Here is a 23,462-nt window from a genome sequence, read left to right as displayed (position 1 = left end):
GAGTGGGTTTTAGCCCACGAAAGCTTATGCCCAAATAAATTTGTTAGTCTCCAAGCTGCCACAAGTACTCCTCCTTCTTTTTACCTTTAACTGAAGTAATTATAAGATCATCATCCTCAATGTACAGGGTAAGCCAAAGTTCAGAGCCTATCAGTACAAACTTCTTAATATTTTATTCTTACTCATATACACTGGTTAAATTTCATTTGCCATGATGCTGCCTACAACCCCAATTAGTTAAATCTATCTGGAAATTCTCATAAACATCAGTAGTTTTTACTAACTGAAACAGTTTAATTTCATCGGTGAACTATACCAATTTGCTGGTTTCAAAATCACGAATAAGTGTATTATATAACTCTGATCTTAATACCAGTCCAAGCCCACCACTATCAACTTTTCTTCATGCTGAGTGGTGGCCATTCCCTGTAACTCTTCTGTTTCCCAAACCTGGGACGCCGCTTGTGTAGGGAAAGCTCCTGGCAGGCTGGGCCTGTTTGTTTACCTGCCACATCCGCAGATCTGGCCGATCGCGGCTCCCACTGGCCGTGGTTCGCTGCTCAAGGCCAATGGGAGCTGCTGGAAGCAGCAGCCAGTATGTCCCTTGGCCCGTGCTGCTTCCAGCAGCTCCTATTGGTCTGGAGCAGCGATCGGCCGGACCTGCGGATGCAGCAGGTAAGCAAACCAGCCCAGCCCACCAGGGGCTTTCCCTACACAAGCAGCATCCCAAGTTTGGGAAACACTGTCATAGAGTATACTGACAGAGCACTTTTATCTTTCCAGATGCTAGGTGTTCTCAAGGAATCTCTGTGTCGAATCTGGCAGTTTACAATCTGACCCTGTATGCTGCATATAACAGAAATATTTGTGGATGAGAATCTGCTTTGTGATCTGAATTTTAAATAGGCTAACTCATTTCAGAAATAGGATATTTGTTTTGGTTAAACAATATTGTCTATTTCCAATTAAATTGTAATAAAAGAGTTTATCATTTTTGTGGGTATAAGTAACCTCCTTTAATGTCTAAGCATTAGAACGTAGACATCCTGAACTAACTAAGGGCTTTTTCTCAATACCAAGTGTTGTGGTTTAACATGTACACAGAAAAGTGACTTAAAAACAACAGAATGCTACATGAAACAAACATACAGTAGAATTTTACTAATCTGAATTATTAGGGCCGGGAAGGTCCAAGACATCTGTGGGATTTATGGACTAGCAAGTACTAGGAGGAGGAACATGGCCATTAGCTTTCTATAATAAATGCCTTAGCACTGTTTAAGGGCATTACCGAGTGCCAGGAAAGGGGCCAGGAGGTGTCCAAGTGGCTTGTGAGATTCATGGTATTACCTGCTGTCAAAGGTTTTTCCCCACTTTGAACTTTAGCATCCAAAAAGTGGGGACCTGCATGATCACTTTTAAGTTTAATTACGAGCTTGAATTTGGTACGCTGCCACCAGCCAAAAATACAGTGTTTGGCACACTTCCTGTTCCCCAGAAACCTTCCCTGGGGAACCCAAGACCCAAACCCCTTGGGTCTTAAAACAAGGAGAAATAAACCATCCGCCCTCCTTTCTCCCCCCAGACATTCCCCTCCCTGGGTTGGCTTGGGAAGCTACACAGATCCAAACTCCTTGGATCTTAAAACAAAGAGGAATTAACCATTCCTTTCCTTTCTCCCCACCAGTTCCTGGTGAGTTTAGACTCAATCCCTTGGATTCCAAAACAAGGAAAAATCAATCAGGTTCTTAAAAAGCTTTTAATTAAAGAAAGAAAAGGTAAAAATTATCTCTGTAAAATCAGGATGGAAAATGCTTACAGGGTACTCAGATTCATATAGCCTAGAGGGACTCCCGCCCCACCAGCCTGAGATTCAAAGTTACAGCAAACAGAGGTAAAAATCCTTCCAGCAAAAGACACATTTATAAGTTAAGAAAACAAACATAAGACTAATCCGCCTTGCCTGGCTAGACTTACAATTTTGAAAAATGAAAGACTGATTCAGAAAGATTGGGAACACCTCGGTGTACGTCTGGTCTCTCTTAGCCCCAAGAGCGAACAACGAACAAAACAAACAGCACAAACAAAGACTTCCCTCCATCAAGATTTGAAAGTATCTTGTCCCCCCATAGGTCCTCTGGTCAGGTGTCAGCCAGGTTCACTGAGCTTCTTAACCCTTTACAGGTAAAAGAGACATTAACCTGTAACCATCTGTTTGACACCTGCACAGGAGCAATATCTCATTGATTTGTGCTTTGGTAATCTGCACACTAATTCTTTTCAATGATGCTTTGCAGGTGTTTACCCATCTGAGGTTTAGCAGAGTTCAAGTGCACAACTGAACGTAACATTGGGTGTAAGAGTTGGGCTTAAAAGGCCCTTTCTGTCTTGTTTTCAACTGTTTGAGAGTCACATTCACAGACTGCAAAGGGGAACAGCTCCTTCCTGCACCTCACTGGATTTAAAAACTAAACCTGCTATTTATACTAGCTGTAGCCTAAGCTTGCTGGATGGATGAGTTTTCTTCTGGTTTGGATATAAGGATGTGACAGGGAGCATGTGGGATACAATAGAGCAGTTCTGAGATAACTAAAAAGCATTGTAGCATACAGGCCAGGAGTGGGAAATCAAGTAAGAATGACCCAGTTGGCAATCTAGTGAAACAACACTTGTCAAAGAGATGATATCCAACTGTCTGTACTGCATGATTAGATTTTCAAATGAAATGGTAGATTTTGATGCCAATGAAATTGTTACTCTGAAATTTTAGTGTTGTGCATACATCTTTCCAAAATTATTTTTAAAGCATGTTATAACATTGGAATGAACTTGTGCACCCATATATTTACAGTAGATAGGAAAACTATAAAAACTTGTCTTTATGTTAATTCTTGATTTGTTATTAAATGAAAAGTTGATGTTGATACGAATGCATCTTAAATTGTAATTTCCTAGCTTTTTGAGTGCCTAACCCAGTAACTTTATGTATTTGTGTACATGTGTGTATTTATTTAGTGTATTTATGTGTAATGTTTTTATGTCTAATATGGTTTGGATTTTTGTTGTTGTCCTTGGTTTAATATATTAAAATGCCACTGCCATCACAGACTGAGATAGTCTCAATCTCTGTTCAGACTCGGCATGATTGATTTTAAATTCAAGTGCAAATTCTAATTTAGTACTGTTCTGTTCAGCTGGTTTTGAATTCTAGATGTGATCAAACAGAACAGCCCTGGTAGGAACCTCAACTAGAAGGTTATTTATTTACCCGTAAGGTAATCAAAGCCTTGAAAATTCATGGGCTGGTAATCAGTCTGAAGACGAACTACTTGGATCTTCCTCAGTATCTCCAGCACCTGTGAGTCAGGATCTTTACCAGCTTGTTCACTGTGCTACTCCTTGTGGACTGAGTCCTCAAAATTAAGGTCATTGATTCACAGTTCTCAAACACAATTTGAGTCTAGGAGTCTGTCAGCTAGGTCTGATAGTCTCTAATACAGACTCTGCTGGCTTTCTACTCATGAAGCCCTTACAAGTCCATATGGGATCACAGTCAAGGCACTCTTCTCTGTTCTCTGCACACCATACCTCTACAGTCCCAAGATCCCTGAAGTAGCAGTGTAAACTAAAGAACCCCACTCAAGGATGTGTCTGACAGATCCACTCATGAAAAATATGACTTAGGGTGCCCCTCTCAGTGGTTAGAGATACCACATTTTGTCACACCAATGCAGGTTCCATCAGTATTGTGTGGAAATAAGAAGCATCTGGCATGCCTTCACATGGCTTTCATTTTTTGACATAGGGTCAAATGGCTGGACAGCAGTGGTCTAAATCAATAGTCTAGACAGGACCCATAGTTCCTTTGTGCAGATGGAAGCTTCCCAAAACATCCTCTTGGTGCCAAAACCTTCCATCAAGGAAGTCTTAAGGTCAGTACCAAGCTGAACTAAACTTCTTTAGATTGGAAGCACTTCAGCACCAGGATTTTCTCTTGTTTTAACTCTGCATTTGTACAGTGCCCAGCACAATCCTGATTGCTGCTTTTGAGCATTGCCATAATATAAATATTTAATAGCAGTAATGATTAGCATTAGCAGGTACTGCTTTTGAGCACTTACTGTGGCTATACTTTGGTCCTGTCCATCTTGAGTAAATTTACTGTGGAAAAATCCTGTGTCCTACTACTTCTATAGTAACAAGATAGTAACAACTGAGTTTCCACTAAGAGCAATGTTTGCTGAAAGGAGGGTAGCCTGGTGGCTGAAAGCTTTGTTAAACGTGTATGTGACGGATCAGAAAATTGCAACTGAAATTTTGACAAAAGAAGAACAAAAAAGAAAGAACAATTTCCAGAACATTTTGGGGTGGGGAGAGGGATTCTCCCTCCTCTTCCCTCCCCACCCCCCCATTCCATCCATTTTTCAACCAGCTATACACTGGAGTGTAAATTTTTGATGACGGGAGGGAGGAAAATTTACATTTTCCCCAAATTTCTTCTTTTTAAAATATATTTTATAAAATTGGGGCTGGGAGATACAGACTTTCCCCTATATTATCAAGCGTGTGTATGCGTGCTCTGTGTGTGTGTAGTTAAAAATTTTAAGAGAAAAGACAACAGAGAGAATCATTAATCCTATATAAAAATTTTACATCAGAAAATGTTTTTTTTTTAAAGTTGGCATTAAGTGAATGAGACAATTAATTTAGCCCTTGCTGTTTTCCCCACACAGCACAGAACAAAATAGTTTTTCATTGTTACAAAAGAAAGGAAGATGGGGAGAAAGCCCAATGTTATATTTTATCTGTCAAAGACAGATTTAAATAGTACATCAACCATGGAGCCTGGCACTTGACCGCAGTATAGTTATTTTTATTTCTGAAAGAAAGATTTATTAGAATATAATTTGTACTCCCAGGCTAGTGTTTTGTGAATAGTTGGTTTGAACACTTGAGTTCCATAGAGCTTTTGGAGCTGGGGCAATCTAGCAAAGAACATTGCAGATAATTTTAAAGAAACAACTAGAAACACTGGAAAAAGGAGTGTGAATTCTGAGTCATCAGCTGTCAGTATTCAAGTACATTTTTATAACATTGTGTTTGTAATTGCTGGTTCCTTTAATGTGATGTGTATTATTGCTTTGGTTATTGCCTATGTTCCAAAGTCAAATTATATTCTTTCTCTTATTAACAAATTGTCTTGTCTGTTTTTATTTGTTTTTTTGTGGTGGGATGCTCTTCCAGGCATTTGAGAAGAGGATATTATGTATCTTTTCATTCTGAGATTGCTTTTCCCCTCCATTTTGACCTCACCATTGCTCTTTTGCTTGTTGTAGTAACTGCTGTTAGAGACTTTTCATACCTGTTTGTTATAGTGCATTTAATGGGATGAACAACATGTTAGCTTCTATTTTGTTCCCTATCTAATCCTAATAATAATACACCTCTACCTCGATATAACGCTACCCTTGGGAGCCAAAAAATCTTACCGCGTTATAGGTGAAACCTAGTTATATTGAACTTGATTTGATCCGCCGGAACGTGCAGCCCCGCCCTCGCCTCGGAGTGGTGCTTTACCGAGTTATATATGAATTCGTGTTATATTGGGTGGTGGTGTTAACGGGGTAGAGGTGTATGCCTCACAATAATGAACTAGTAGTTGCCCATGGGTTAAATTCACCTTTGTGCAGAGAGCCAGCACAAGGTCTAGATGCCACTTAAGTCCAAATTAAGTCCTCAGAATAGATCTAAAGTGATGCATAAAGGTTTGAACTGGCCTGCTACACAGGAATGAATGTCACCCCATGAACCCCCTTTTGTTTTTTGTTCTTTTTTTGGTCACACATGAATGTTGTGTTTGTGGAGAAGACTGCTCTCTGTTCTCAAAAGTGTATATTTCCTGTAGTAGATGAGTCCCAAAACTTGTAAAACTTTCTATTGACTTTAAGTGTTTTGAACTCACAAAGTCCAATAGCTGTTGCTTATATACGAGCATGTCACCCTAAAATTCAGGTCTGGAGCTGTAAACAACACCTAGAGCCTCTTGTAAATATGCTAAATACCTATGTTGGATGGTGGGTGAACTTAACAAAAAACGAACAAGAAGAAAACCTGATTGCATTATTGGGTTTGAATCTGTAGAGCTGTTGATTTTTCTGTCTTTGAATTGTAAAATGGCCTGTACTAGGGCTATTGTGATGTTTGCTGTATAAATGCACACATAATAATATAGTTCCTTGACTTTTTGGCAGTCTTGTGCCTTGAAAATAGAGAGTCTACAGGTGGGTTTTCTTTAGAATGATACTGCTGCCGCTCTCATTTTGGAGGCTTTTCCATATTCTGAATGCAACTTAAGGTAGGGCAGCTACCATTTGGAGAGTGAGGACTGGATTTGGGGGCCCATAGGAAACTTCCTTGAGACTTGGCTGTGCTATTATCTTTTCAGTTTCTCTGTCCGCAACTCCTCAATCTCTTTTCCCTCCTACCCCAACAATTTTCTGTTGAATGCTAGCTGCAGCTAGCAGAGCACCAGGCAATGCAGCATTGGCCTTTTTTGGCCTATGTGTTTTTTGTGGGTCACAAAAGTCATTGTGAAGGAAGCCTGAATGTTTGGTATGTTGAAGAATAGATCAGAAGGAAGAGATGGAGAGGGAGAGAGATTGAATAAACAAAACAATACTCATTGTCCCAACTGACTTGAGGAGAAGGAAGCCTCTTTGCATACCTATACAGTGAATCATTGTTCTGATAGTCTCTGCAGGGTACTTAGATACCACATTGATGACTTGTATAAATGCTTAGATTAAATGTCAATATTGCCAATAGCCCTTAGCAAGAATAACTGCATAGCAGAGCAGGGAAGATAGTAAAGTTCTTCAGTTCATTTTTGAGAGCACCACAGCAACAAAAACACACAGCAGTTTTAGGAAATATTTAGGCTTTCTTTTCTCTTTAAAGATGATTCTAGAAAGATGCATCTCACTGAAATCCATTTCTGTTTTGCATGTTTTAATTGGACCTGAGTAAGTAACATTTACATGTCCATGTTGTTTTCCTTACCAGTAATATACTACACTCTCATTTTACTTGAAATTAATAAATATTTTATTTCCATAATGCTTCTCATTTCAGAGAATCTGAACAGGTTACACAGATTCCACTTATACACTCATACAGGGAAGACTGAGTGGGTGCAAAAGAAAAGTAAAGATTGGGTTTACATACTGCTTCATATGCTGCTATGTCAAATAATTTTAAATATACAATTTCTATAAACTGTTCATATTTATAGAGGCAGGATTTGAACCTCTGGTTTCATTTGAAGACTTAATTTCAAAATTTCCAACATTTCACTATAAATACATACCATTTTCCGTGTGGACTTTAAAAATCACACTTACCCAGATATATTTGGCAGAACTGGGAAATAACACTCTACATTCCTGCTGGGCTGGTCAGATAATATTTAAAGAGAACTTCTGAAAAAGAGAGGTGACTTTCAGAACCTGCTTTGGAACAACAGGATTGAAGTTCAACTTCATATTAGCTTTCGGTGGCTCGGTGAATCTTATGTCAGCACTGCAGTGCACCGAGTCTTATGAGCATCGTAACAAAGAAATGTGAAAATTGTTCTCTTTCCTTTTGTAAAAGGACCTGGCTAACGTAACATGCATGCAAGGGGGATTTTTTTCTTTCCTTTGTTTCATTTCTCCCCAGTATGTTAGAGCAAAGGGCTTTATAGAATTAATTTATCTATGAGAAATGTGTTTGAGATAATAACTTATTTTATTACTGTAATGCAATACTTGACACATATCAGTTTGCAAGATTGTCATTACATATCAAAGGGTATGTATGAGGTGATAGCATACTTTGTTCTCTGCCTCTGAAATCAGCAAACCTGAACATGGAGAGCTGTTTTAATATGCAGTTTGTTGTGAAATGATTGGTTGGCTTTCCCTTCTGGGCAGTGGTTGGAACTAAACTGATCATGTGTAAGAGCATAATAAGGAAAAACCTTAACAATGCATTGGCTACTGGAAGTTTATTGTTTCCGTTATTAGATTCATGTTCAATCATTTATTGTGGATTTCATTCCTTTACTGAAAGCCATAATACTGAATGTCAAAAACCATTTCATTCAGATTCACATTCTTCTCTGCATTCCTGTGCATACGGCCCGATGGACCAATTTTTGCATGGTAGAGCTAAATGGAGATGGGAGTGGAGTCTTAAATCTGTAAGCAGGACGAATGACCTATCCAGCAGCTGGTTTTCATATAACACTTTATAATGCATGAGCTGAGGAAATGGATTTTGCCTCTCACACAATGGGAATTGTGGGAAGGCATTGGAGGATTAGTGGCACTTGAGTGGACCTAGACTATGTCCATGCAACGGAATGGTCATGTTGGCAACTGACAAGTTGTGCTAACTGATGCTGTAGCTTGACAGGCCAAGCAGCTCAAGTTAAAAGCATGACCACAGTGAAGGGTTTTCGAATATGGACAGGAGTTGAGTTAGGGAAAACACTTATGTTATTACTTGAGTTAACTGCATGGAAGACAAGCTTATAGCTGTTAAAGCCAAGGTTCAGGAAGAGGGTAAACTCTGAGGCTGTGCTTTAGAGCAGGTTGTAAAAGCTGCCTACTGAAAGGTGCGGTTTTCATTCCTGCAAATTGGTCATTAGTCTTCTAAAATAACTATTTTTCAATTCATTATTTTTAAGTGCTGACAAATATATCATGCATCTACCAAAACAAAGACCTGCCTCAGAGATGACAGTCTAAAGTCAAGAGGACACATGTAGCAGAAGTTATAAACAGATGACCAAAGGTAAAGGAAGAGAATGGGAAAAAGTGACAATAATACCCAATAAGACATCTTGATGGATCTGTGAAAAAAGATATTTTTGTTTACTTTCCTTCCTCATAGTGAAAATCGATGATCTGAAATATATAAAATTTGGGGCAGAAATCTCTAAAGTATATAATACAGGGTGTAATCCAAGAACAGACTAGATTGCTTAGATTTTTGCATCATTTTTGCTGTTTCTAAGGGAAGGGAGAAATTGGATGCACTTAGATCACTAGCAGGGATATTTAAGACAATATAAAAAATAAAACACACACACTTAAACACAAATGAGAACATTTGTAGGAGTCTGGTTTCTTAGCCAAACCCCCCCCAAACAAACAGAAAATGCCATTCATCAGTTTATGTTGTTGTAATAGATGCCTTGGAAATGGGACACATTTAGGTGATGTATAGTATTGAGTATGTTTATGTATTTACCTATCAAATTTTTACTCCTAGGGGATTCTGTGGGACTGCACACCTGCAGAAAACACCACCCACTCTGCAAATTTCCTGTGTTTCCCTGCAGAAAATAACAGAGAAGCAAAGGGAATCTGTGCGCTGGGGACGACCATGGGTGCAGTTTTTTGGGGGGATTCCCCCCCTCCAAACAGAGGCAAAGCATTGGGGGGGGGCACATGAACTTACATGTCACTTTCCGCCACCCATTCTGCAAGCACAGAGCTGCCCAGCTGAAGAAAGCTGTGTCTCCACTATACTGAGGCCTGGTCTACACTACGCATTTATACCAAATTTAGCGGCGTTAAACCGAATTAACCCTGCCCCCATCCACACAACGAAGTCTTTTATTTTGCTATAAAGGGCTCTTATTACCGATATCTGTACTCCTCCCCGACAAGGGGAGTAGTGCTGAAATTGGTATTGCCATGTCAGGTTAGGGTTAGTGTGGCCGCAATTCGACAGTATTGGCCTCCAGGCGCTATTCCACAGTGCACCATTGTGACTGCTCTGGACAGCAATCTGAACTCGGATACATTGGCCAGGTAGACAGGAAAAACCCCGCAAACTTTTGAATTTCATTTCCTGTTTGCCCAGCGTGGAGCGCTGATCAGCATGGACTGTACGGGAGATACTGGATCTTTATGAGGAGACAAATCTGTTCTATCAGAGCTCTGTTCCAGAAGACAAAATGCCAAAGCATTTGAAAAAATCTCCAGACAGAGGCCACAGCAGGGACTCAAGACAGTGCTGCATGACAAGCGTAACGGAAAGCCAAAGAATCAAATGGACACTCATGGAGGGAGGGAGGGGGTACTGAGGACTCCAGCTATCCCAAGGTCCCCGTAGTCTCAGAAAAGCATTGCACTCTTGGCTGAGCTCCCAATGCCTGAAGGGTCGAACACATTGTCCGGGATATAGTCGTCAGTTTGCCCCCTAGCCCCATGAAAGAAAAGAGAAAAAAATCATTTCTCGCCTTTTTTCAATGTCACTGTATGTCTACTGCATGCTGCTTGTAGACACGGTGCTGTGGCGCTGAACAGCAGCATCCCCTCCCCTTCCTTTCCTGATGGCAGACGGTACAAAATGGTTGAAAACCGTCCTCATCATCCTGTGAGTGCTCTTGGCTGGCCTTGGTGAGGTCGGCAGGGGGCGCCTGGGCAAAAATGGGAATGACTCCCAGTCATTCCCTTCTTTAAGTTTCTCCTGGAGAGGCAGACGGTGCAAAAGGCTTGGTAACCATCCTCATCATAGCAGCTGGAGGCTGAGCTCTTCCCCCCCCCCCCACCTTTCATGTTTAATGAAGATTCTGTACTGCCTGGACTATCATAGCAGCTGAAGGCTGCCTCCCCCTCATTTTATCTCACTAAGTCAGTGTTTCTTATTCCTGCATTCTTTATTACTTCATCCTGCAAATGGGGGGACACTGCCACGGTAGCCCAGGAGTGGGAGGAGTGTAGCAACGGGTGGGGTTGTTGCAGGGGCACCCCATAGAATGGCATGCAGCTCATCATTTCTGCCGGATATCTGGAGCTCTGACCCGGAGTGGCTGTGCTCTCTGGTTGTCAAGTAGACTTGCCCCATATTCTAGGCAGGACTGACTCTATTTTTAGACAAAACATAAAGAAGGGAGTGACCCGGGGAGTCATTCCCATTTTTGTCCGTGGACCCCCGGCCGACCTCAGTGAGGCTAGCCAGGAGCACCCATGACAGCAGCAGATGGTACAAAAGGACTGGTAACCATCATCGCCAATTTCTAGCAATAGACGGTACAAAAGGACTGGTAACCATCATCGCCAATTTCCAAAGCAGCAGATGGTGCATTAGGGCTGGTAACCATCTCTGCCAGCTTGCAAAGGCAAATGAATGCTGCTGTGTAGCAGTGCAGTACTGTGTCTGTCAGCAGCATCCAGTACACATATGGTGACAATGACAAAAGGCTAAACGGGCTCCGTGGTTGCCATGCTATGGCGTCTTCCAGGGAGATCCAGGGAAAAGGGCGCTAAATGATTGTCTGCTGTTGCTTTCACGGAGGATGGATTGAGTGACGACATTTACCCAGAATCACCCGCGACACTGTTTTTGCCCCATCATGCATTGGGATCTCAACCCAGAATTCCAATGGGCGGGGCAGACTGCGGAAACTATGGAATAGCTACCCACAGTGCAGCGCTCCAGAAATCGATGCTAGCCTCGGTACATGGATGCACACCGCCAAATTAATGTGTTTAGTGTGGCTGCATGCACTTGACTTTATATAATCTGTTTTAAAAACGGTTTCTGTAAAATTGGAATAATCCCATAGTGTAGAAATATCATAGAATCATAGATTATTAGGATGGAAGGGACCTCAAGAGATCATCTAGTTCAACCCCCTGCTCAAAGCAGAACCAATCCCCAAATGGCCCCCTCAAGGACTGACCTCACAATCCTGGGTTTAGCAGGCCAATGCTCAAACCACTGAGCTATCCCTCCCCCCAATATCCTGATTCTGCAGCTGGATGCTACCTCCTGGGTCCTAGTGCTAGTCGTGCTCCTCTTCTGTGTGCTGGAAGCCTTCCTGTTTTCTATTCCATGCAACAGTGAGTGCCCATGGTGGGGCTGGGTAAGGGGGGGTGGGGAAAATGAGGGATGAGGTGGGTGAGGGGGTGTGGGGAAGAGGCAGTGGGGAAGGAAAGGGGGTGGAATAGGGCAGGGGGAGGGGAATGTGGGAGTGAGGGGAGGGGGAATGGAGAAGAGAAGGGAATAGGGGAATTGTGATGGGAAGCGGGAGCCCAGCATGTAGCCTCCCCTTGACAGCAGCTGAGGCTCCCCCATAAAACACGCCCATCGAACCTTCACCCTGACAAACCCTACCTCCCTGCACCTGGACCCCTCTGATGAACCCCCACTCCCAGATCCCCACCCCACTGATCCCCTACCAGGTGCACCTGGACCCCCCACACCTCATCAAGCCTCACTCCCCCAGCACCCAACTCCCCCACACCCATACCTCCCCACTGTGTCCCATCTCCCTACACTGCTGAGTGTCTGTATCGGGGGAACTGAGGGCTTCAGGGTGATCTCCCACCTCAATGCAGCCAGTGATTTGTGCTCCTCACTGCCATGTTAGAATCACATTTATTTACTGACAAAATTTGCAGAATTTTGCAGAATTTTAAAATATTGTGCACATAATTTTTAATTTTTTGGTGCAGAATTTTATTTTTTTTTGCCACAGAATTCCCTCAGGAGTAAATTGTGTACTTAAAATATTCTTTTCATCCTAGGATTTTTAATCCTAATCAAGTCACAAGAAAGGTACTTTCAGTAATATCACAAATTGCTAAAAGATGATACTTAGCAAAATGAAGATATATATATTGTAGTTTTCACTAAATTTATACGGTATACTGTCATTTTTTTTTCATTGTTTACTTCCAGAATGGCCCTGTCACAGTACAGAATGGAAATATTTTATCTTTTTGGAACTCATGCTTTGGTTGTATTGATTCAGATATATACCAATGAGTGACAATAGGGAAATTGGAGGCGGGGAAAGGAGGCGTCAGGTTGGTTTCCTGATAAATCAAGCACCAGAAAAGTTCAGAAACAGATTTATGCTCTATCCCCAGCATTCCCTGATCAACACAGTAAACAGCCTCTTTTAAATCAGTTTTAGAATCCAATCTCTGAAACTATTTTTAGTACTTACTGGCACTAGATGCTTCTTCTGGGCAACTGTACCAGATTTATAACTATGAAAGTGCAGGGTTATTTATTACCTTGAAATAGGCAGTGAAGTGGCATCTTGTACATGCATATGTCAAGCACCTTTCAAATTTTAGTAAGGTGGCTAAGCTATGTCTTTCCCAGAACAATACAAAAAAGGATAACTTTTTTTTTTGAAAAGCATCTCTTTTGTCTCAGAAGTAGAAATGATCCCCTGAGGAGTTCAATGTTCAACACAAATTTTCTATTTGAGTTTACAAATCCCGGCAAAGAACAAAAGTTTTGGAAGGTCTTACCATCATATGTATTTCAGCAGTTTTTACCCTAAGGCGTCTGTGTTTGTGTTACCCATGTAACCCACACAAAGATTTTATCAAGATTTTTCCTAAAAGTAAACAATACAATCAAGAAGCAAAAGTTTCAACCACTTTGGCTTACAAGATATGATGCAAAAGATATGATGCGAAAGAACTTTATTGTATAAATACAAACTCAGAGGTTCAAATTTATTTTTTGCACCTATATAACTGAGTAAAGTTTCTGTCTCTTAAAAGAAAATTTGGGAGGCATGTGCATATTTCCTTCAGTTATTTGTTTAGAGTGCGGGGAGGGAATGAAATGAGATTGAGGTATAGACTTAATGGGTATGAATTTCTGTATATTTGCACTAATTTTCAACAGTGTCAAGGGGCTTTTTGTTTCTGTTTTCCATGATTTATGAACCAAAGCCACATGTATGCAGTGTTGTTGTAGCTGTGTTGTCGCAGAATATTAGAGAGACAAGGTGAGTGAGGTAATATCTTTTATTGGACTAACTTCTGTTGGTGAGAGAGACAAGCTTTAGAGCTACATAGAGCTCAAAAAGCTGAGGGCTTGTCTACATCAGAAAGTTGCAGCGCTGGTGAGGGAGTTACAGCGCTGCAACTTAGGAGGTGTACACATCTGCAGGGCACCACTAGCGCTGCAACTCCCTGTTTGCAGCGCTGGCCGTACTCCCGTTTTGTCTCGGGTGTAGAGGATCCAGCGCTGGTGATCCAGCGCTGGTAATCAAGTATAGACACTTACCAGCGCTTTTCTTGACCTCCGTGCAATAAGCAGGTATCCCAGCATACCTGAGGAAGCCTCTGGTAATCAAGCAGGTCTCCTTCCCCGGTTTGCTCTCGCGTTCCCCGAACCCCGAGCAAGCAGGTCTCCTTCCCTGCGGTTTGCAGGGTGGTTCGGGGAACGCGAGAGCAAACCGCGGCGAAGCTGGTCTCCTTTCCCGGTTTGCTCTCTCGTTCCCCGAACCCCCGAGCAAGCAGGTCTCCTTCCCTGCGGTTTGCAGGGTGGTTCGGGGAACGCGAGAGCAAACCGCAGCGAAGCTGGTCTCCTTTCCCGGTTTGCTCTCTCGTTCCCCGAACCCCCGAGCAAGCAGGTCTCCTTCCCTGCGGTTTGCAGGGTGGTTCGGGGAACGCGAGAGCAAACCGCGGCGAAGCTGGTCTCCTTTCCCGGTTTGCTCTCTCGTTCCCCGAACCCCCGAGCAAGCAGGTCTCCTTCCCTGCGGTTTGCAGGGTGGTTCGGGGAACGCGAGAGCAAACCGCGGCGAAGCTGGTCTCCTTTCCCGGTTTGCTCTCTCGTTCCCCGAACCCCCGAGCAAGCAGGTCTCCTTCCCTGCGGTTTGCAGGGGGGTTCGGGGAACGCGAGAGCAAACCGCGGCGAAGCTGGTCTCCTTTCCCGGTTTGCTCTCGCGTTCCCCGACCCCCCCTTGAAGCCGCCCAACAGCGCTGCAGTGTGGCCACATCTAACACCACTTGCAGCGCTGGTTGCTGTAAGTGTGGCCACTCTGCAGCGCTGGCCCTATACAGCTGTACTAATACAGCTGTAACAACCAGCGCTGCAAAATTTTAGATGTAGACATGGCCTGAGGAAAAGTCTGTAATAGCTCGTAAGCTTGTCCCTCTAGCCAACAGATGTTGGTCCAATAAATATTACCTCATCTGTCTTGTCTCTCTAAAGCCACGTGTCCATCATCCTCAGTTCCCATTGAAACGGATGGAAGTGGTAAATTTGCTGAGCAGAATCTGTTTTAAGGTAAGGAACACAGTTGCCTTTGTTTTTCTGTGAACAAATGGATGTCAGTCTGAATTGGCTTCTTCCTGACAGACTACCCTGGTTACAGAGAAGGGAAGGAATAGGGTGTTTTGCAGGTCCACATTGCTCAAACTCCTGGTCATCCAATAACTCTAAAATTTAGAATCTCAAGGTGCCTTGTTCTGGTGACCAAAGCAGAATGGGCTCTTTATTTAGGTCTAGTTGAGAGAGTACCCAGAATTGCTTTCTTCCTGACACTTCCTGAACCACAATTATGTGTTGGTAAGTGATATCCATGAAATGTGTAATCATGTATTTACAGATGATTGGTTCTTTGGTCCCTGTTAACCTTAACTGGCAAATGCATCAAATCTATAATGGTGTGACATGTAGAATATGCTATCATAAAAGTTCAAGTTTGTAATAAAGAACAATGAGATACCTAACGTAAACCCTAAATCCTTTCTTCCCTGTATAAAATCCTAGTGCCATTACAAAGAAGTGGAAAATTGCTGGGACAGGAAATGTCTCTGAAACCCTCCGTTAGGCTATGGAAAAATGGAAGCATTTAGAACAATGCTCAGTCATATTCAATACCTTAAACTGTCCATCATGTACTTAATCAATCTCCTGTTCAGCAGAGTGTGTGTGTATGTCTCTCAACATGTATAATGGGATGTGATGTGGAAGAGAATCCACTTTTCTAGTTCTCCTACCTATATTTGTTACCTGTCCCTGTTCTGGGGAAACTGTCCTTAAAAGAAGTATGATTTTGAGTTTAAGGCCTTGGAGTGGTTGTCAAGAGAGCGGGTTCAATTTTTGGATGTGCCATGGACTTTTTGCATGATGTTGGACAAGTGATGTACTCTCTCTATCTCAGGAGCCCATCTTTAAAATGGGAGTAGTAATACTTCCTTACCTCAGAGTATTGTGGGGATACATTAATTAATGCTTGTGAGATACTTGGCTGCTTTGGTGATGCACCTAGATAGGAGTCCATTTGAGCTAAGTTTGCAGAACCACTCAAGTGACCTTCAAATTATTTCATGCTATCATGACTTTACATCCTGATGAGATGAAGCAGTGTGCTGATACCACAGTACAAGCATCATAATAGTGTGATGCAGAGAATTTATGTTGGAGGGAAAACTGTTAAAAGTGGCAGCCCTGGTAACCCAGGATAAGAGAGAACCTGAAAAATACATGATTTGCAGTATTGTTACACAAACTTAGGTTGTTACTATATTGCCTACTTTGCTATAGGACAACTTGTAATATGGGAAGATACAGTTCCTATGCCAAAACTGGAAATCTGTCTTGTTAACCATCACTACAGCACCCCTAACATGAATGGTGAAGAGAGGCTTGTCAGGGCTTAGTTGGGCCATAGAACTGCTAATGACACCTTCATGTCAGGACAACTGTACTGACATTTGTCATCTTCAGTATAAAGCTTAAATTTAAGGAAACTGCTAGTATGTTTTGCTAAACTCATGTGTAAAGAACTTATATGAGGGCATGGAAGGCAATTATTCTGTGTGCTAGACCTTTTCCTGTTCACAGTTGGGTCAAAGAACATTCATCAGCTTTCACTAGCTCAGGAAATATGAGACAGCTTTATGGATAAAATTGTCAGAGAAGTCAAATCCAACGGAGATTTGAGGAAATCAAAGTTGGGAAGAGTTCTGAAGAGAAAGGACAGACTGCCCTGTGGTGGTAAGGAACAGCAAGAGACATTACTCTCAGTCTTTCTGCAATAACATTAAATTTAGCTTCCCAAGCAATTCAGTGCTTGTGTATTCCCCCTAAACCTCCTTTTTGTTCAGATTACAATACTTTGGACCACTTACTGATTCTCTGATGACTTGCCCATTGTATTTCTTACTTTCTCTCCCTTTTGAAATAATAGTTCCTTATCCGTACTTTGTGTTGAGTCCCTGCCTAGTATTATGCTCGCTATTGTTATAATGTAAATAGTTAGGCTTTGAGTGTATGGATAGGAAATCTTTGCTTGTGCTTTACAGCTAGGGTCGCTCTTTTAAAACCATAAACTGAGGTTGAGAAATACTTAGGCACTTGTAAGTTCATTGATAAATTTGTATTCCACCAAATGGATTTTGCCCTTGGATTTTTCATATTTATACAGTTTTAGGCAAGGAGCTGAACATATTTACATACAGGTTCTTGTACAGGCATTTCCTTTAGCTTAGATTTATGGAAATTCAGAGCCTCCAAGTTCCACTTTTGAGTTTTGGGTTTGACTGTCTAAGCAAAACTTAGTATAGATTGTTGTTATATTTTGCAGGATTTACATCAACAGCATATGAAACAGCAACTGTGCATAGTATTGATACAAAACCATGCATTTACACAAGTTTACTTGAAACCGGGCCTCAGTACTTTAACCTCAGCAGATGTTCTGACAAACCTTGCTTGAGTTTCAACAAGTTTATAATGGAACCCAACAGCAGGCAAATTTCCTGTGGATTTCTGTTTGTGTTGCAAATATTTCACAGATCTCTAATTTCAGTTTCTTCTTTGAGGCCATCTTGCTGTCTTTTAGTATGTGTACACCACACTCGTTCCCCCCCCCACCCTCCTGTGGAACCTAAGTTGCATGCAGTATTGCAGAAAGGAAAGCGGAAAGTCGGTGTGCATTAAATGACAGAGAAGCATAATGCAGCAGAATCTTTCAGAATGAATACAAATCTGAATCACACATTGTGACAGCAGACCGGAGACCTGTATTCCTTTTCATTAGAGCTGCGGCATTCCTGCTACCATGGTTCTGAATGTGCTAGTATTTACTTATTATCTATAGTAACTCTGTATTTAGTGGGTTTAACTTTGCTGTGGATATTTACACGTTTCACATTCAAAGTGTCAAGCTTGAAAGAAAAATGCATGCTTTTAAAAAACAAAATCTGAAAACTAATCTGTCCCATTTTGCAGCTCCTATATAATTTTGCATTGCAAATCTTGTGTCTGTGTTACTGTAATCCTTTCTCTTGGCTCATTCTTGACTGCACCTGCTGTGCTACAGTGTTCCATAGGAATTCTCTTGGCAACAACAGAACATTGGGACCTACCTTGTATGTTCAAAGAAGTGCAAGTGTTTCCTTCTTGGCTATACCTGAAATGTTCATCAGCCAGCAAACAGCTGAGCTATTTCAGGGGAAGGTTCTTAAAGCACTTTAGGATCATGTGGATGCAAGGTGCTTATATATTGAAGATTTTCTTATTAAAGTATTATTATTGCAAATGACTTATCTGTTTAAAATAATTTTGTATCAAGGAGTCAGGAAACCATTATGTCTGATTCACTGTTTGATGCCAGGATTATCTAACCACAAGTGTTTTGTATGGTAGGTTCTTGCATTTTAGAATGGTTAAACTGTATGGGCCTACTTGCTCATTGTATATTTTATTACCACTTTGAATATTTCTTATATACATTCTGTATAGATGTTGTCATTTGTACAATCTGCTAAAAAGTTTTAGGTCCTCAACCTGTTAAAATATGGTTAATTTTATGCACTGTGAGTAAATTGCCTTAAGTTAAACATGTCTGCAGAAACAAGGCCTTCTTGCCAATGAGAACCTGATTCTGTAAGGTGCTGAGCGTTCTCCTTCAGTGAAATATAAGCACACCATGCACCTTACAGGATCTACCCCTTAACTCTCTGATGGTCTCAACAATAATCACAAACACTGATTCCCTTTTAAAATCCAAAGTGCTATGCATCACACAGTATTGTACATTTTTAATGTGAATTTTTTTACCATAGTGGGGGGTTTGGGCTTTATTTATTTAAGAAACCATTGTAGTCTATCAGTTTATCAGCATCCAATGGAGCTGTTACTGTCTATCCATTTATTGGTTTGCAAACTTAATTTCCTGAGTCGTCTTGGCCACAGCAGGCCATGTTAATGGCGCCTGCACTGACCCATGGCTTTGCTTTTCCAGTTCATCCAGTCAGTAATCTGCCAACTAAGAGCCCAATCATGCAAATATTTTCTGCTAGGCTTAGCTCTTACTCCAGAATCTGAATCCCATTGAGTTCAATGAGACAGCTTGTGATACTGCAGAATCACATAGGCCAGAAGTAAGTTTGTACAGGAATGGACCCTAGGAGCCCTGTCTACTGTCCCAGCATGCTAGCCTGTTGTAGCACTGAAAGAGCTGTTCCACTTCACTGTGTTGAGTGTCTGTGTTTGAAGAGTTGTGTATTTACAAGTCTACTTCAATGTTACACATTTTAAAAATTTTTCTAATTTTGTATTTACATGACAGCCCAAAACAGCACCGAAAAGGACATTTGGATCCATTACGAATGATCAGGTAAATATGGCAGGGAGTTCTTTCAACAAAAATACCGATTTGTAATTACAGGAACCTCACAATGTAATGCATGACTCCAGTGAAGTGAATGGTCTTATATTGTAAGGAAGCAGAGTTTAAGCTGAAAATCTGAGCTGATACCTTTGCTTAAGTGCATATCACTGTGCTGTTCTTTTGAGAGAGAGAGAGAGAGTCTCATGGTCTGAGCCAAGAGCTCCTTGATGCTAATCCTGGCTCTGGAAAGAGAAGCTTGGGAGTTACAGTGCTTAGCATGTCTTAAAATGAGATAATTTAACTATTCCTTTGTTACTCACATCAAAAAATTGGGACAATACTTCCCAGTTTTAAAAGTACTGGTTTGTAAAGCACTTTGAAGGTGAACAATACTTTATATGTGCTAACTTTCTATTATATTTTTCTTATGAGCTAAATTCAGATACCTTTGCTGCTGTTGAGTAGCACCAACACCAGGAATAATCCCAGTGATGCAGTGGGACAGGTTTGTTAATAAGAGTGTCGGAATCTAGCCCTGTGGGTGAAATCCTGACCTCTTGAAGTCAGTGCCAATGTTCCCATTAGCTTTGGTGGAGCCAGAATTTCATCCTCTGTGTTTGTTTGGTGAGAGTTAAAGCTGATAGCTCAGCCTGGATTATCACTCTTAATTCTAAATTGCTTTACTCATGTAGGACTTGGTCAGAGCTTCATAGTTCCTTTTGTTGTTGAATGTTTCATCATTTTTCAAAGACTATTTAAAATGGGAGAGTTTTCCATCCTCACGATAGGTGTGTTAAAGTATGTATTTAATGGCACAGTCCCTATTCTTATTCATTTCAACAATACGTACCAATAGGTTTGCTTGAATTGGTCTGTTAAAAAAAATCTGCATTAATTGTCAATTTGACTGGCTTTACTGCCACGTACGTACTTTGCCCAATTTTATATATGCCTTTGACCCTAGGCATCCTAAGCTAGGCTTTGTGTGTATTTATACTTTTTTGTGAGTATTAAAGTTATTATTGTAATTACAAAAGGCATCTACTACAGCTGTGCATGAGTTGTGTCAGCATAGTGACCCTTAAGATATTTAAAAATGTATAAGAAAACACTATTCTCTTTATGGACAAGCCCTTTACCATTTAAGTGGAATGAAACTACTATGGTTTTATAGATACTACTTTTAAAAATCTATGAAATTTATAGACTGACATCCTTTCTGTAGGTGTTTGTTTTTTTTAAAACAACCTAAAGAATTCTATGGCAGGGACATAATTCTCTAAAATTTTCTATAGGATGTTTCTGAGGAATTCTGCCAGAAGGGTGGAATCATTAGATATATGTGATTAGGCCATAACCTAACTATTCACTGCTATCACTTTGACAACAAAAGGGATGGAAGGAAAAGATGAGTATAAGAATCTACACCTCATATGGAAAGATCTTATCCCCTGGGATTTAATGGAGAACAATAACTTGTCTTTACCATTTTAAAATTAATCTATGAGGGTATGGTTACACAGCTGCTGGGGTCAACAGATGCGGTGGCAGGGCCCGTGCCAGTGCACTAAAAATAGCTGTAGACATTGCTTTTATGTTCGGTCTTGGACTCTGAAGTTCTGAAGCTGGAACTTCCACGTTGTTATTTTCAGAGCACCAGCACGAGACCTATTAGCAAAAGTCTGGCAACCAAGGTTGTGAGACTTGCTCCTGGCAGCTGTGTAGACATACCCTAATATAACAGGAATGTAATGTTCTGTGTGTTGCTGTAGATCAGTTTAAAATTTGCATAGAAGAGCTAGTTCTCTATTATATTTGGTATTTTTTAGAATAATTTCTATAGAAATCTGAATTTAATTAATCCCAGTCTATATGGTATCAATTTTGCATAAAACATTTTGCTAAAATGCTGATATTTTCAGTAAAGATTCTAATTTGTGTTGGATTTTTTGCTGTTTCCCTAGCAGTTTACTGCTAGTGACCGGGAACTGAAGTTCTACGTTTAAGCCAAAATCATATGCTATAATGAAAAATGTGTCTCTTGTCATATGTGATAGTTAAAGAAAAGCTAAATTGGGTATGAAGTTTCATGAATTAGAAGTCTGTATATAGTGTTTGTTGTAGTTGCAGGAGCTAATGACAGAATAATCAATGCACATCTGTCAGCTTGTGTGCAAATAAAGAACGGAAGGAAAGCTGATTTTTTTTCCCCACTCTTACTAGGCTTTTGTGGAAATCAGTGTTGAAAGAGCAGTTTATTTAATTCAGCATTTGTGCAACAAATAAGAACCTTAGTCCAAATTAAACAACTGCTAGCACGGTTGCCTGCAGTAATCCACTAATGATAATCCTATCACTGAGGGAGAATATTCACTTGTCTTTAATAAAGAGAAGGTCTGTCATGGGGTCGCTGCTTTAGAAATTAAAGGATATAGAACTTGAGTCGGACACGATTAGCAGGGTTGGCATCTTCACTCATCTTCCAGTGCAAAAAGCAAGATCTACATTTGTTTTCATAACTTTTAAGATCTGTTTTCCAATACACATTTCTGCTATAGATTGTCACAGGTCATTACTTGTTGGGGTGACAGACACAGTACAAGGGATAAAGAGTTGGGTTATTTTACTTGAAATGGAGATATTGCAGCTTTGCCACAAAGGAAATGGTTGCTGCAATGGATAGAGTCATATTCCGCCCTAATCTGCAAGAGCCCTGGTACTGTTGATGACAATGGAAGATGCACAAAGGCAGGATTAGGCCCATATAAGTACTGATTTAATTGTAGGTAGCAGGGTACAGTGTAGTCATGCTTTTTACTAACCATTGCAAATGTGGAATCCTCCACACTGGAAGCCCCTCTTCCATGCAGGGTCTTAAATACCCTAAATTGCGTGATTTGTAGTGCACACTGCCAAGTCTATCTCAGGGGTCGGCAACCTTTGGCACGCGACTTGCCAGGGTAAGCCCCCTGGCAGGCCGAGCTGGTTTGTTTACCTGCCACACGGGATGAAGGATGTACTGACCGCCACTTCCCACCGCCCCCATTTTCCTGGAGCGGTGAACCTGCAGACACGGCAGTTAAACAAACCAGCCTGGCCCGCCAGGGTGCTTACCCTGGCAAGCCGCATGCCAAAGGTTGCTGACGCCTATTCTATCTCATCCCCCTAAACTTTGGTGATGGGTGGGGGTGTCATGAGGATGTAGATGGGAAGAGCTGATGTTTCATTTTTACATCTGGTTAATGTTAGTTGTAAATTAAACTAACAGTTGTTTTTGTAAATTTTATTGGCAGAATCTAGAGCCATAGAGAGATGATCTTTTAGCAATTCGTGTATAAATTAAAATGAATAAATAAAATAATAGCAGGCCCAATTCTGCCACCCTTACTCATGCTTACTAGCTGCTTGCTGAGTAGACACATTAAAGTCAATGAAAATACTCATGCAGTAAGTTACTACTCAGTGTCAGTAAGGGTGACAGAACCAGTCCCATCATGAGTATAGCAAGAGCTAGGTCCGCAGCACGGTTTCTGACGATAAACATGACAGGTATAACGAGAGTTTAATGTTCTTAAAAACAAATACATACATATATAAAATCCTAACTGTTCCGTGCCCCACTATCCTATCTGAGCCTCACTGAGCCCCATTTTCACCCATGTTACATACCTATTTTCAATGCCTGCATTATGGCCCCCATCCTTCTGGGGAGATAATGCTGTCAGGATTCCCTTTGGAATCTGTCAATACCACTCTTCATCAGTCAGAGAGATTGCTGTTGATCATTGCTAATCAATTCCTTCTCCTTCGGGGATGTGTATGCTCCGTTTGCAAGAGTCCCAGCATCTGCTGGCCTAGAGAGATACCAGCACTGGGAATCGGACTCCAGTCTCCCACCTGCAGAACAGCACATTACTTTAGACTGCTCTGTCCATCCCGTAATCTAAGGAAAAGCTGTGTTTTTAAAGTATCTGCACATATAAATGCATTACTTGCTGTAAGAAGGGCATGAAGTGTTCAACAAACCCTG

The 23,462-nt window shown here is 41.2% G+C and overlaps 1 protein-coding gene across 4 annotated transcripts in view; it reads left to right on the top strand.

The window, feature by feature from the left end:
• The window catches only part of PCDH11X (protocadherin 11 X-linked), a 1,094,905-nt gene that overhangs the window by 136,774 nt on the left and 934,669 nt on the right, over positions 1-23,462 (top strand). For 3 of the 4 annotated variants that reach the window (XM_030574956.1, XM_030574957.1, XM_030574960.1), the window contains one exon: positions 19,391-19,438. The exons of the other annotated variant lie outside the window; for it this stretch is intronic. In XM_030574956.1, coding sequence (XP_030430816.1) covers positions 19,391-19,438 — 48 coding nt within the window. The remainder of the gene's footprint in view (positions 1-19,390; positions 19,439-23,462) is intronic. 4 annotated transcript variants of the gene reach the window in all.

The sequence above is a fragment of the Gopherus evgoodei genome, chromosome 9, assembly GCF_007399415.2.
Source record: "Gopherus evgoodei ecotype Sinaloan lineage chromosome 9, rGopEvg1_v1.p, whole genome shotgun sequence".
Classification (NCBI taxonomy): domain Eukaryota; kingdom Metazoa; phylum Chordata; order Testudines; family Testudinidae; genus Gopherus; species Gopherus evgoodei.
This window is presented reverse-complemented; position numbering and strand designations above follow the sequence as displayed.